The 16,300-nt window shown below is 37.5% G+C and overlaps 1 protein-coding gene across 6 annotated transcripts in view; it reads left to right on the plus strand.

The window, feature by feature from the left end:
* The window catches only part of fam222ba (family with sequence similarity 222 member Ba), a 64,189-nt gene that overhangs the window by 34,695 nt on the left and 13,194 nt on the right, over positions 1-16,300 (plus strand). For 3 of the 6 annotated variants that reach the window (XM_082168935.1, XM_082168936.1, XM_082168934.1), the window contains exon 2: positions 14,632-14,834. The exons of 2 other annotated variants lie outside the window; for them this stretch is intronic. In XM_082168935.1, coding sequence (XP_082025061.1) covers positions 14,753-14,834 — 82 coding nt within the window. In that variant the 5' untranslated portion in view covers positions 14,632-14,752. Of the gene's footprint in view, positions 1-14,631; positions 14,835-16,300 lie in introns of those variants that run through there. One more of the 6 variants, XM_082168937.1, reaches the window with a different exon arrangement.

Below are 16,300 nucleotides of genomic sequence, written 5' to 3' on the forward strand. Positions count from 1 at the left end.
CATCACAAATGAATGGAAAAGGTCATGGAAAACTCATAGGAATTCATCACTTATCACAGTTTCTGAATTAACTGCATTATTACGGGGCACAGTTGTTCTCATAGGCAGACAGAATGCGGGTACTGAATTTAATCATTACAGTATTCTACATTTATTTATTTTTATTAATTAGTTTTTTATTATACTGATAATATAGCTGTACTGTTGACGTCCCTAAAGGGACTTACGGGGCAGATTTTGAGCTTTCTGGTGAGCCGCTGTTGAGCGCCAAAGTGCTGATGAAGTTGATTAGTGGCGGCCAAAAGGCTTCATTCACTCGCGCTCACACATTGTTAGCGACAATTCTGCTTATGCATCAGTGCCCAGTTTCATGCTCGCACAAGCTGTTCTCTTGTAAAGATTTAAAAAAACGCTCACCTCCCTGACACCTCTCAAATGCCTGGGTCACTCCTGCAGTTTCACAGCAACTTACTGGCCTGTAAAAAGCTTATCGACCCCGTCAGATTCGCTTCATAAGCTTTGTTACTTCTGGAATTTGCAGTGCCCTCTTTCTTTCTACGGCCTTTGTGTCAACAGCACCGTATCTGCAGTGATTGATGTTTGAGGGCTTATTGAGAGAGAGAGAAGGGGTGGGTCGAACTTGAAAGTCTGAAGTCAATCAGCTTTCTGCTAACACGCACACTTCTGGACACACAATTGTAGGACGTCGGGATGGGAACAAAATGAGTGTTTGTGATGAGGAAGTGATGTACTGATGAAGGGCATATATGCATGCCTCTGATAAATGTCAGGCACAAAGACTAAATGCTAAAGAATGTTATAGTGTTAGACAAGCAAATCAAAAAAAATTATGTTTTAGTTGGCAATTCACTTTAATCTTTAACTACTTTCTGTAGTGCGTATAATATTATAAAATATTAATAGAATAGAATATTTAATTCTGGTTTAGAAATCAACTATAAATTGTTAGTTTTTTAATGTAAGCTCTAAAATGATTAAAAAAACACACACACACACACACACACACACACACACATGAAAAGTCAAAAGGGATGTGAACCCTGAATCGAATACATCCAAAACGTCACCTTCCTCAACAAGCATGCGTTTGTGTACACAAGTAGGTTGTAAGACAACATCTGACAGTTTTATCATTATCCAGAGTTAAAGCAGATTCTCAGCGACTTCTCATCCATGGCAAGACTTTATCTATTTCCTGGAATCTGGAAAGTTCAGCTCAATTGTGGTGATTTGCTTGTGTTTGATGTGTCTGTTCCCATGGTCACATGCCCTTGTGAAATGTTTGTGGTCAGAAATCCAAGCTGTCTGTCTGTTTGACCATCTCAACTGTACAGCACAGCCCACATGACAACAGCAGAGGATTGTGGACTGTGGTGCCTGTCAGAAGAGAGTAGAGTACATCAAAGAACGACAGTAGAAGAGAAAGTTGGCGTTTTATTTCTTCTTTCCTCAATGGTAGCTGTGTCTCTCTCTTTCTTCCCATGCATGTGAGATGACATATTGATGTGTTGCTTTCATGTCTCTCTGTGATAGGGAGCTGACCTTGTGTAAATCTAAAAACTGGAGTGGAGCTGAAGCAGAGCGAGGATAGCTTTGAGCCGGGATGGGAAATTGCTGTGCTTTTAGAACTATTTTTATTGGCAGAAAGAAAATATACAAACTAAAAGTGTAGCATTAGACTTTGTACTCCTTTCAATTCCATACACATATTTCATGTGCACACTGAGAGAGAGAGCAGAAACTCATCTTCTGTTCAAAAGTTCATATTTCAAATTCAAATGGCAAATACATGTTTGACTTGACTTATTGACTCCATTGAAATAATAAAAACAACTGTTTGTATTATACATCCCCTCAACGTCTGTTTTCTCAAAAAACCTGGTTGTATGAGGTAGCCTAATTTTAAAAGTATGATTTCTAGATCTGGATATTTCATGTAAATTAATAAAATCTCATAACTCCATGGCGATTTTTATGATGAATATACATTTTCTAGTTGTGCCAAGCTTTTCAAAATTTAGTCTGGTAGAAATTATCAGTGATTTATCCAATTATCCTTAATTATTATCCAGTAAATCACAAAAACCAAAGTCATCGGGCCTTTGATTATTGTTGTGGACAATGGGGAGCCTTTGAGTTAAAAAGGTTGAGAACCACTGCCTTAGAGTGCAACATCATATCCTGTTGCCGATCAAAGACTAGTGTGACTGCGCCTTAACCACTCATTTTTTGTCTGAAACAATTTTACAGTCAAACTGAAGCTCGAGTCGCCATTGGCTTGTAAATTTTTTTATTTTACTCGCCAGACTTTTTACATGGAATGCAAGAACAAAGCAAATGAAAAAAATTATATATAAATATAATATAAAATATAAATTTCAAACATTATTAAAGACAAGTAAACAGTCTCTATAATAAAATAAGAACAAATCATCAAACTACAAGCAGTAGCACAAATAAACACAATAGAACCAAGTTTTATATACATTTTCATACAAATGAAAGACACAGTGATTTTCAATGAAATTGCCCATTCAAGGGCAAGAAGACGTGAAAGAGAACTCTATTCATTATTCGCATTGGCCGCTGGCTGAATGTCTGATGCATATGGCACACAAAATTGGAAACACTACAGGATTTTTTAAGACATTTGATTGGTTGAATCAGGATTTCTGGGAGGCATGTGTGTTACGTTCTTTAATGGTCCGCCTGAGACAAAGATGCCATGACGGCAAACCCACTTATGGAAGAAGCAAGCCGTTGTGTTTACAACTGTTACAATGAGCACTTATCAGGATCAACTAAACACTGTATTTTCAAAAGTATCTGAAGTACCTAAAGTTTGCGGCATAAACTTTCAAATACGTCCAAGAGTTTTACACACCGGTCTGTTATTGTAGGGACATCAACGTTGCATTTTTTTAAAGCCCCTAAACATGACACGGAACAAAACAAACTGTGATTGGATGCTTTACATGTCAGTCAGACGGTCTCTGGGCGGTCCTTGGCCAATGAAAGCTGCTATGGATTCCAGACTTTCTGCCGTCAGTCTGAAGGTCTGGCTAAGTGAAACTAGCCATTGGCTAATTAAAGACATTTATAGTTGCCTAGCCTGAAATTTGGTCGCATATGCGAGTGATTTACTCGCATTGATTAAACACCTTCAGCTATTTGTGCTTTTTGTGTTTCTGTGTGTTAAATATCTTCAGTGGCCATTCATCAACCTTTGCTTTGTCCATAGAGCTCTATACACAAAGACCAACCTGCTCCCAGAATGAGAGCCTGGCCCAAACTAGTTCCTGTAAAGTGTTTGTGTGGATGCTGCGGTTTAGAGGTGCTGGAGCAATTGGGCCGCCCACATTATGATGGATGAGGGAAGGGTATGGCTGGCGGAGGCTTGCCATAGATCGCTGTAAGGAGGCGTAAACGTGACAAATCATGATGAAGAGTCAAGCTGCACTCTAGGCTGATTCGGTTCCTCTCAATGTTAAACTTTGGGTTTGTCCAGTATCGGTTGAAGGGCATTTGTGTGCACAGGGACAGCTGTTGGGATGGGCGTGTTCTTCTAATGCACTCTGGGATGCGATGGCTAACCAGAGGCAGACATACAGCTTTTCCCTTGCCTTTTAAAAAATCATCCCCTTCTTCCTTCCTTTTTTCCTTTTGCCACAATTTATCACCAGGGTGTCCAATTTCGGATGAGCTGCAGGCTTCTTGGGCAAACGGATGAGCAGTAAATGGATGAATCTTTTTATAAATGAAATTGTCTCACTCTGTCATTTATTCATCCTGTTTTGTGAGCCTTTTTATCTTTGTGTTATTGTGAACAAGCACAGACGTCTGGTATATGAAGAATGCGTGTGATGGGACACTCACTCCCTAGTGGTTTTGCATCAGTGTATGTCATTGTGTGTTTTTAAAAGCGAGGTTTTTTACTTTATATGGTCTTGCTGCTCTTGCAGGTTTTTTTGGTAGTGGTGGGATGGATGTGAGGTGTTTTGATAACTGCATCCTATTGCATAAGAAAAGCTGATTGTTGTTGAAACATTTCTCATTTGATTTTTTTGATTTTATATATATATATTTTTTTTTTCTGCTTTGTTTCCAGTGTGCATGAGAAACTCTACAGCAGAATTCACCATGCACCATTAAGATTTCCATTCACCTATTTTTATGTGATTTTGGCTTATCACATAAAAATATGTTTTAATTTGGAAACGCCAAGATGCAAATAATTTCATAAAAAAATGTCTGCACTTGGCATGCAAAAAGAAGAAATAAACATAATGGCAAGGAAATAAGAATTTGTTTCCACAACATATTCATTTGTGGCCACATTTCATTGATTCATTCACTAATTTTAGTTAAATCATGGCCATGTTGTACTAATTCGTTTCTTTGTTTGATTTTAGTTAAATCTATAATTGAATACGCAATGTGGGATGGCATGTAAACTCTGCTTTATTCTTGTTTGTGTAATAATCCAAGAAATTCACAACTTGGATGGTTACATAGCTTCTTACAGAAACATATTGATGTTTATCTGTGCATAGTCTGATTCTTATGAGCTAATTATTTTAATGGAATCATTCCTGATTTCTAACACGCACTCATCGCGTTCAGTGTGTTCTTGCGGCTATCAGAGCAGAAACGAAAGCTAATGCTCTCCGTATGTGTATCATCTCCGGCCGCATTCATATGTAAATTGCATGAGCTTATTTTGTCCAGTAGATCAAAAGATCTGGGGGAAAAAACATACAAACCCCTCCCCTCGAAGAAATCAGGACAGAAGTGGTTGAAAATGGACAAAAGAGACGGATTCAACCCTCTATAATACAAGTAAATCACTCGCAATGCTGCGTTGTCATGAAAGTTGATCATTTGCAGGCGTTTTTAAGCCTTGCCAATTTAAACATTCAAGTGCAAAAAGAAGAAAGATAACTAGCGCAGGCTGTGTGAGAAGTTTTGTGTGTGCAAACTGCACATCCGAACCATACCGAATTGAGCTCTTTTATGTCATCTTGTGTTTGAATGGACAATTTCACACAAAAAAATCAAAATGCCCATCTTGGCGAGTATCCTAGTAAACATAGTTGGTTATATGTTAAGTGAACATAAACAGTCGATAAATAAAATGCATGTGTACAATATCAGTATATTGGATCTGTGCATTATATCTTAAAGTGACAGCAGATTAATATTCCTGCTGCTGTCTATGTTTTTAATGTTAATCAAACAACAGACTCGCTGCAAAAAAGTCACTCAATGCTTGTGACTGAATAACGTTTGTAACTTTAAAAAGGATTTGTCTATATTTAACAGTGAAGACTATGCAGTGTTATTTTACATTTGATTACTGATTTCTGTACATAATCTACCTAATTTGTATCTAACTACTGTTAGATCTACCTGAAACAGCACTGTTTATTTAATTTGCATCTTTGTTCTATTGTGTTTATTGCTATTGCTTGTAGTTGATTATTTGTTTTTATTTTATTACAATAAGATTTTATTACAATAAAAAGTCAAGACTGTTTACTTGACTTTTTTAGTGTTTGAAATTTGTCATTTGCATCGTTCTTGCATTCCATGTAAAAAGTCTGGCGAGGAAAATTTTCTAGCCAATGACGACAGTGTGTCCGCATAGGGTTCGGTTTAAAATACCAGGTGTGAACGGGTATGTGTCTCCCTCGTCTACTTGTGATCCGATCGACCAAAATGCATCTTAATTCCAGGTGTAAACAGGCCTAGAGCTGTTCTTGAGTTACTGAACCACTCACTCACTGACTAAAAGTGTCACATCCAATTCAAAATTGAGTAATTAATAGTTTTATGTGTAGCCTACTTAAAAAATCAAATTAATTTCTGCGACACTAGCATAACCAAACATGTACAAAAAAGTACTAAAAGAATTGTTAAGGAATTGAAAGCAGAATTGTTCAGTTGTGATTCCAGTTGCTAGTGTATGAAGCAGTTAATGGCTGTGTGTCTGCAGGGCACATCCAATGATTTACAGCGCCCAGATACAACTCCGATATCTAGTGAGTGGCTCTTCCTCTCATAAGCGATCAGTCTCTCTTTCCACCTTCTACTTTTAGTATGGCTTTTAAAGTGAAATCCTTATACTGAATTTGGCAACACAATAAAGATGTACACCCATATACTGCTGAACAATTGAGATGCATTGTTTTTGGAATAACATTGTGACGAGGCATGTGGTGCAGTTCTGTTCTGTCTCTCTTCAGGTCTGCTTCCTTTTTCTCAACGTTATTCTTGTTTTTGACACGTTATGGGGCACACAGCCTTGCTCAGGCCCAGATAGAAATAAAAATGCAGAGAGCATCAACACCTTTTCATTTGGACTGTGGTTCATTGTTCACACATCACCTTACTGTAAGTGGTCAACACATACACACACACACACATCCTACATATTGCTTTTCCTGGTTGTTTCTTCTATATGTTAGAGTAGAAATGAAGATATATTAATGAATTGGATACACATCATTTTATTTATTGCCCTAAAGCTGGCTCTATCCGCATTTTCTCTTTCATGCATATAAACAGTCACGCTTACTCACATTTACTAGTCTGATCTTTTCACACGTTTATTCACACTCTCGCACACCCACAAATCGCTCAGTTTCTACTGCACTCACACCTTATGTTCAGTGGCTGAATGATCATGAGTAGAAATGTCAGAGGCTCTCTCAATCGCTCACACTGCCATGATTAAATCGCTGGAGGTCAGCATGTCGCTGTGCTGTTGGTTTCTTGTAGGCGTTCCTACTCTAAACACTGACTGATCACTGTCTGTACTTTCATTGGAAGTCCCTGCTCATTTGAATAAAGTTTGCATCATGTCAGTGGTCTTAGTCATATATATGCTGTGATTTGCGCTATATGTATATTAGGTATGCGATGGTATCAAATTTTCACATCATGATAATTGCTTAAATAATCACACACAATGAACATGACGTAGCGGCCCACTGTTGTGCACCATAATTTGAAATCAAGGATTTAAAGTTTGTCGATCGTGCGTGTCCAGTGACAGCTGAACTGTCCACATCCGATTCACATGGACCGATCGTTGCGCACAGAGTACACTGGTGTTCTCAGCACTTTCAAAATAAAAGTCCCACACGCTGTCAAAATAAATATCCTGCTTCGAGTTTACAAAGACATTTTGGCTGCATCCGAAAACTCATCTGAAAAATGCTGCCTTCGGAGGACGCATTCCAAGGTAGGAACTAAGGCATCAAGGCATTTCCGAATCCAATGTTAGCTTCACTTCCTGTCTCCTGAGATACCTTCATCTGATCGATTTTTGAAGGCAGCATAGATGTATCCTTCGCTGCCTTTGATATCCCTCAATCCTGTGCTTTCTTTTTGGTGACAGTTGAGCCAAAAAAAGAAAGATGGCGTCTGAAAGTTGCGTTTGCTGGTCAGTTTGTGTGTAAATGTAATGTTTTTGACCTACATTTTCCACTTCTGATGTAATTTCTAGCGAGAAATTACTACTGTAGTAATTAGATATATGTTTAGTTCTCACCAAAGCTCACAGTTAAACTGTTACGCTGCCTCAGAAGTCTGTCCGAAATCAGTTTCGTGAGGTACCTTCATGCGCAAATTCTGCCTGCAGAGTCACTGCCTATAAGGCAGCGAGACAAGTCAGCTGCCTAATTTTTCGGATACAGATTTTTTATCGGTCATAACTTCTGGACAAACATAGCGTAGATACTGAAAAGATTTCTTGTGTGCATGCGTCCAGTGCGTGTGTTCATACACACTGTCAAATGAAGTATATTTTGGAAAGCTACATATTCCGCTGTATGCGTACGTTAAGCGTTCACACCAAAACTGAAGTATATTTTGGGCTTAAAGAAACTAGAATTATTCATGGTATTTTGAAGCGCCCACAAAAACAATGTATGTGTGCTCATTACAGCAACATGGCATATTACTGAGCACATAATGTATATCTCATCATGTCTCCACTCTGAAGTGTTCAGACAGCCAGTATGTCTCTGTTTCAAGCTTTAATTCTTTTCACCTCTTCTATTAACCTTTCATTTCTGTTAACCTTTAATTAGAGACGTGTCAATGCTTTATTACTTCATTTGTTGCTTAAATAATGGCTTCATATATTTTTCTCTTCCACTTACTCAAGTCCAAATCTCTTCTCCTCATCTTTCCCTTTCTTTCTTTCTTTCTTTCTTTCTTTCTTTCTTTCTTTCTTTCTTTCTTTCTTTCTTTCTTTCTTTCTTTCTTTCTTTCTTTCTTTCTTTCTTTCTTTCTTTCTTTCTTTCTTTCTTTCGCTCTTTCGCACTATCACAGGCTTTTAACTGCATTTTTCTCTGACTGCTTATATCTCTCAAACTGCGTGTCACACACTCTCATATGCTTAAAATTGACACTGTTAGCCCCAAAAAACCTCTCAGAATATCTCTCACAGAATAAAAAAAAAGAGAGCGTGCCGTTCAGGGGATGTGCTTAAGTCATCAGTAACACGCTGACAGCAACATGCCTGCGCGTCTTCAACACGCAGCTACAGCACAATCTATTCAGGCTGCTATATAAATTGATGTTCTAAATGGGCCTGCACTAATGTGAACGTTTATTTACAAGCAGCGTTGCTTTCTCTCTCTCCCTCCTATTGAGCCGTTCTCGTATTCAAGGGTAAAGCTTTTGAAAAAATCTAAATGTGAGCTCTCACCTCCCCCCACCCACCTGATGTCCTCCTCCATAGTCCTCATAAATGATAATCACAATCTCTCCTCCCAGCTCTTCCCCTGAAAAGTCATTTCACTCAATAGCTTTTTGTGTTCCTGGAAAACTGTACATTGGATTTCTCTCTCTATTGTATGTGTATATTTTAGTGTAATTAGCCTGTGTTTTTCCTGCGCGTAAAGGCCAGTGTAGGCAGATTGTCTGAGCTCCAGAGCTCAGCCCCACCAGAGCCTGATTACAGCTTACTGTAGTCATTTTCTAAATAGCTCACTTCCACTCCACTTTCCTCCCTCTATCCTTTCTTCTCCCACATTCAGCCTCCCATGCACACAAAGAAAGAGAAAAAGCAGTGGAGTCTTTTAGAAAAGTCTTTTATCAGATGCGGTCTGACCCAAACATCCCCAGCCATTGAGAATCCAGACTCACTTTCTCTCTTCCTGTCTTTCTCTCCCTCTTCCAGATAGAGTTTTTCCACCAGCTCTGATATGACAGAGGTGAATTTATGTGTGCTTTGACTTTGGAGCAATTTGGACTGTTCTGATGGAACTTTTGCTCCACATAGTTATAATTTTATACCAGTCATAAGGTCAACAAGAATTTTTTTTTAGTTTTTTTTTAAAGAATTCTCTTATACTCACCAAGGCTGCATATCAAAAATCAGTATTGTGAAATATTATTACAATATGAAATAACATTCTATCTTAATATATATTTAAAAATGTAATTTAGTCCAGTAATGGCATTATACCAGTTATCAGAAATCATTTTAATATGCTGATTTGCTGCTTAAGAAACATTTATTATTATTCATGGAATATATTAATTATAATAAACAATCTTTGATGCATAGAAAGTTCAAAAGTAATTAGAAATCTTTTATTACGTTGTAAATGTCTTTACTGTTACTTTTGAACAATTTAATGTATCCTTGCTGAATAAACTAAGGGGTGTATGAGATGAATCTATACTATAGGATGCACCTAAAATTGCAACCGATAATTATTTTTATGGAATATTTATGTTTATGTATTTTTAATTGTATGTGAATTTTCGCATCATAGAGTATGAAAAATTATATTCATTTTAAGATTTGCTAGAGATTACATTTTAATAGTGTTATTAAATAAGTAGTTTTTTAAAAGTTAAAATTTGAGTAAGCGTTAGATTACAGCAAAGGTAATCTTAATGTAAAAACAAGGGCAATGACAGTGAGCATGCACAATCCAAAATAATTTATTGGCCGATATAAACACTGCTACGCTTCTGGTTGTAGTTTTCTTATCTCTGTGTAGATATTTTCATCTAGACAGGATTCTGTGTTTGAGACTCAGCACATATACAAGCACCGCGTGAGGACAGAGGAGAAATCAAAGATTCAGGCTGAGAGGAACAGATGGATGAAGCATCGTCAGTGAAAAAATCAATTGAAGAAAACGAGGAGAGAAAAATGATCGATCATAAGTAAACTTGTTTCATTCAGTATTGAAACGTATTGATAAAGAGAGTTCAGTGTAATTAAAGTTGATTATTTTACCCAATATTTATGTGTACTTTTTATATTTGTACTTATTAGAGTAGTGTGCCATTAGCTTAGCAACATGCTAACAACAGACTCTTGAAGTGAGTTACTAATCAGTCACTCATAAAGCTTCCTCAGAAGGCATCCTATTTAGACAGAAGACAGTGAGGCAGCTCACAAGGTTTCAGATAAGAGCTCAGGTATATCTGATAAAGAGCGAGCATGTTGGTTTCGCACCCTGCTGCGTTGTTAGTGCACTGCCAGGATTTTAATGAGCTGCCATCATGACCTTTCACTACATACTAACTCTTTATTTCTTGCTCTCTCTCTCCCTTTTTCTGTCTGGCCTTGTGCTGCCCTGTCAGAGTTGTTTAGTTTATAATTGCTTCTTGTCTGAACTGTTTGTCTGCTTATACATGTTTTAATCGTTTCCGTCTGGTGTCAGTGTGCAGTGAGATGATGTAGTACATGTTTGTATGCGTAGTTTCTCACCACAAATCACCAGCGCTATCCATCGCTGTTGCTGATTCAGAGAGGGTGGAATGACTCAAGCTGCCACATGCAACACCTGGTGTAATACAGCAATTTGGGTGTCCGCACCATGCCAAAATGCTTCACAACATGACCCAATCACACAGCCCATCAGATGATATTTAACATTCAGTGTACTGTTATAGAGTGCAACAGTTGGGTTCGAGAAGTTAAAATCCCATTAATTGTCATGATGGGGAGTTGATTTTAAAGAAAAACGTATAAAAGACAGTGTAACCTTTAAAGACAGAAATGTATTCTGTGTGAAATTCTGTCTCTTAAGGTGAGCTACTATTAATTGATAGTGTATATGCTTCTGTTGAAGCTATCATCTGTGCCTTATATCAAAAACTACATTACACCTAGTGTAATGGAACTGGAAATTTACCTTGGAACTGCCTTAATTCTTAATGCCATGGATTCAATATGGTATATTTTGGTCCATATTGACATGGTAGCATCATTTATTGGCTACACATCCATGCTGAGACTCTCCCATTCCACTCTCCCGAGATCTGGTGACTGTGGAGTCTATTTGAGTATAGTGAACTCATTGTCATGTTCAAGAAACCAGTTTGAGATGATTTGATCTTTGTGATGTGACGCGTTAACTTATCCTGCTGGGTTCAGCCACCAGAAGATGGGTACACACACTGTGGTCATAAATGGATGAACATGGTGGTCAGCAACAATACTCAGGAAGGCTGTGGCATTTAAACAATGTGGAGGTACATATTATCTGTAAACCCTAAGATGGTTGTACATGAAAATCCCAGTAGATCAGCATTTTCTGAAATTCTCAGACCACAAAATCAAACTCAACAACCATGCCACCTTCAAAGTCACTTAAATCACCTTTCTTTCCCATTCTGAAGCTCAGTTTGAACTTCACCAGATCGTCTTGACCATGTCTACATTCTTAAAGGCATTGAGTTGCTGCCATTTGATTGGCTGATTCGATATTTGCATTACCTAGCAGTTGATCATTCTGGGGATGGAGGAGGGTATTTAGCTCCTGAGCAATGCTATAAAGCTGTTGATAATACTGAATGGATCTTATATATATAGGGATGCTGTGATAGGCGTCATATTCACATATACGTAGACACTCTGATGCGAGCTTGACTGACGTGACCTGCCAGAACTAACGCTATACTTGATGTGAAAGTTTGGAATTTAGCAAAGGTCACCTTAGATCACAGCACTCACACTAGAAGACGGGTAGAGGATGTGAAGGTGGAGAGAGAGAGATGAAGTGCCTGAGGCACAGTCAGAGCACTCTGGCTGGTATGTTTGATGTTAAATTGAAGTTCAGATTTCATATTAAGTGTGTTTTGCCTGCTGCTGTACGATTAGTAAGAGTGGCTTGGGTACGAGAAGGGTTTTTGCTGCTCTGAATACACTCGTTTGACAAAAAAAGATGATTAAAGAGAAGGATATTTTGATATCCTGATATTCTAACCTTCACTTGATTAGTTAGTTGGTTGGTTAATTGATGTGAATCCAAAGCTTTGCAGCTATCATTGCTAAGTTTATCACTGGTTCTTTTATCACTGGTTCTCTGCCATGCAATTCATTTGCTCACATAAATATGTGTGAAATTGCACTCAAACGCACATTTGAATTAATGTTTGGATGCATTCCTCACGACACACTTGATTAGAAGACTTGCTGAGTTTTAATGAATTCAGTGAAAATGTGTATGTAAAACTGACAGATGGTAATTATCTCATTGCTCCTGTTATTGTTGGAAAATTATCCCAAACATGTTTGTGAGTAATTTATTTTGCACCTTTTCTTAATGCACACCATCTCTTTAAAATCATATCATTGCTTAATTCTAAATCAAAAGACACATTTTTAAATTGTTTGTTTTGAAAATAATGTTGTTGAAAACGACATTTCTGACAGATGTTTGTTGATTAAGTTATTTTTGTATTTTTATTAACCATAATGAAGACTGTAGGCATCCATCAGTTCACAAACCTCAAACATATTTATTTTATGTTAATACATTATTATTGTATAGTGAATAGCAACATGTTAATATTACATGTATCAATGGATTGTTTTTGTCTTCTTACTGTATTTTGGACTGTTCTGTACTGTGAAAGCTTTTAATTATGTAATTCTGAAAAGCTTTTATACAAACACTGTGTCCTAGCCAGGTGTAATATTACTTTTGTTTCAGATTCATTATGAACTGTTAAAGGATTTATTAATATTTTGAATTAGCTTTTATTTTTATATATTTTTGCTTTTATTTAGTCATTTTAATTTCAGCAATTTCAATTAACAAAGGAAATTGTTCATAGGTTTAGTTAACAATAATTACACTAAACAATTATTGAATGCAAAAATGCTGCACAACACGACTCAATCACAGCTAATCAGAACATATCTGGTGTTCAGTTATGTGAAGTGGGGCTTCTCAATTGTGGCAAAATCATAATCATCAATCGATGTTGTAATCATGATTATTTAACACAATTAGTGGGCAATAAGACCAAAACATTATACGAGTGTTTGGTTTTTTTATACCAATTTCGATACTACAGCAGAAACTAATACTAGGCACAAATAAAATTAAGAAAATTTATAAAATGGGACAAATACAGTAGAAAAAAAATAAATAAACAATGCTTTTTCATGTAAGTCTATCTAACAATATAGTATTCAGCTTAAAGCCTACTTAGAAACTGAATAAAGTAATCAAATGTAAAAATATAACACTATATACTGCAACACTACACTATCTTCACTGTATGAATTATATATACATAGATTCTTATTAAAGCTACTAAAGTTATTAGTCAAGAGCAGTGAGTGATTTTCCTTTTTCTTTTGTTGTTTGATTGTCAGTCAAATGTCCTCTTGGGCGGGCTTTGGCCAAGAAAAGCTGCGATAGAGTCCAGACCTTCTGTCGTCAGTCTGAAGGTCTGGCTACGCGAGACTAGAACCAAAGTGAATGACATTGACATAGTAGGGGCTTTCGCACCGGGTAGTTCTAGGAATTTAGTACTAGGAACTAGCCACCAGAGTGGTTCCCCAAGAACGAAATGTTCCCCTAGGCCTAGGGCCATTTTCCTGGTTGCATTCGCACCGCCAGTAGGAGCTCTGAAGAGACGTAAGCCACACTTGTTGTTGTGACTTTTATTTTGATGGTGCTGAGAAAGCCAGAGCCTGAGCGCACAGTGCTCCTATTCTCCATTAGTTTATGATCTGTTTAAGTCTGTCCTTTCTAATACGTTATTAGATACTGTTATACAAAGAAAGTAGACAGTATACGAAAAAGTATTTGCATTTGCCGTATAGTTGATGTCCAAGGTCGCTAGCTGAGCAGAAGTACATAATCATGTTTTGCTTGGCCCAAAGTTGCGTTGGATTTTCTCCTCAGCGTAACGGTTGAGAGGTCCATCTATCACTGTTTTCCATGTTTATAGAGTTAGTTTGTGGAGTAAATATATAGGCTATAATCTGTGTGTACACAGCTTTTTTTTTTTAAATGGCGGGTGCCGGTGTTTTGCGTACGTTCGGCCAATCAGTGTACACTTACGTCACTGGTAGTTCCTATAGTACTGGTTTAGACCCTACTCTGAAGTAGGAGCTAATTTAGTTCCCCCAAAAGGAGTTCCTAGAACTAAAATCATTCCTAGTTCCTGCGGTGCGAACACGCCAAAAAGCGGGTACTGCCAGTAGTTCTAGGAACTATGAAAAGGTTCCTCCGGTGCGAAAGTTCCTAGTGTTGGGCCGCAACTTGGTACTGAGGTGCTTACAGTAATATCTAATTTTCCTTTTTCTCTCTCTTTTTTTTTTTTTCTCTATAGTGTGAGGCGGAGTGTTTGGCCCATGTTGCTCTAGGAGTGAGTGAGTGAGTGTGTGTGTGTGTGAGTGTGGGTGTGTGTGTGAGTGTGTGCGTGTGTGTGTGAGTGTGAGTGTGTGTATGAGATGCTGGCCTGTCTGCCAGGGCCAGGTGATCTCTCCCTTCAGCTCCACCCCCACTCGCAGATGAACACTGGACTTCAGAAATGTAAGTACAGAAACAAAAAAAAACGTTTCAATTTCTATCATCACTCACCAAACCGTTTCGTTCTTATGTGGAGCATAAAAGAAGATAATAAATCAAATAAGCAGAATGTTGATGCTCAGTGGCGTTATGCCCATTCAACGTGCCCCCTCAGATTTTTCCTCCCTGATAATTTTTTTTGTCACAACTTTATTCCTATTATGCTCCATAATATACCAGAGCCTATAACGACTCAAATGTATTCTTCTGGATGTGTAATAAATCGGTCAGCTATGCATCAGCCCGCCCCTTTTTCCTAATATGGTGTCTGTGTATATCAAATCTAGAGCGCTACTAGAATCTTTGCTGTGTATGTTCAAGCAACTCACTCGTCTCGCACGTTGAGCTGGCAATGTTTTACAGATGGTCTTGAAGTGGTAAGTGGGCAAAGCAACAAATCGGCATTGAATTAGTTATCGGATGATATTAAAAGGTAGTGGGAATTATTTGTGGTTGACCTGGAAATTTTAACTTGATCAAAAAGTTATGGATTTGATATTAGCTGCGAATTCAGAGCATTAACTTAAGTTGTGTCAGTGTAACGTTATCGATAGCTAGCCTAGTCTAACCGTAAACTAGTTGGCTAACGTTACTGCCATACAAAGCCATAGTAAATCTGTTCTGTTTTGTCTTGTGTCAAAGTCTCCAGCTGGTTCAATTGTTTTCAGTTTCATAGAAACGAGGGTGTTCAATTTGTTGTAGGCTAACTGCAAAATCCAGCCTAACGTTATCAAGGCTTCGACTTGATGTTTCTCCCATAGACTGTTATTCACGGTTCTTCACGGATCAGGCAGCTCTAAATTACTCTTTACAAGTTCCTTATTTAAAATATAATAATGAGCAGTGTAACTACAGTATTTCAATGATTTTACTAAAGTAATGTTACATATTACATTTGATTTGATTACTTTTTTACATTTCTGTCAAATATTAACCATTTTCAAATAAACGGGGTAGTGTTAACCTTATTCAGCACTGAAATCTGCCAAACTTCTTTCAAAGTCCTTCATCACATATTAATATTAAAATAACTTAATTTCAGAGCACCACAAAGTCAGACCTCAGCACCTTTATGTACCTTTAATGTAAGATCGTTCTTAGGTCACATACCAATTATCATAACATAAAAACTGCAATGGTACTGTTTTTAAAATCATGTGTAGTAGGCCTAAGTGTACAGTAAGTGTGTGTGTAAACATGCTTTAATGAAGTAGACTTCAAAAGCTTTTGAATTTGAGCTTACAGTTCTTTCATCAACCTGTCTTTTACATAAACTTACAAAATAGATACTTTAACTTAGTCCTCAGATAGAGGAGGGTTGCTGCTAGCTCCGTTAAGGTATTTCTGTCCCTCCCAAACTGCATTGAAATGGTATGTTTAGCAGCCAGAATTAAAAAAAATTCAGGGGGAGAAACCCCCTGACCCCTCCT

This window comes from Leuciscus leuciscus (assembly GCF_965113295.1).
Source record: "Leuciscus leuciscus genome assembly, chromosome: 5".
Taxonomy (NCBI): Eukaryota; Metazoa; Chordata; class Actinopteri; order Cypriniformes; family Leuciscidae; genus Leuciscus; species Leuciscus leuciscus.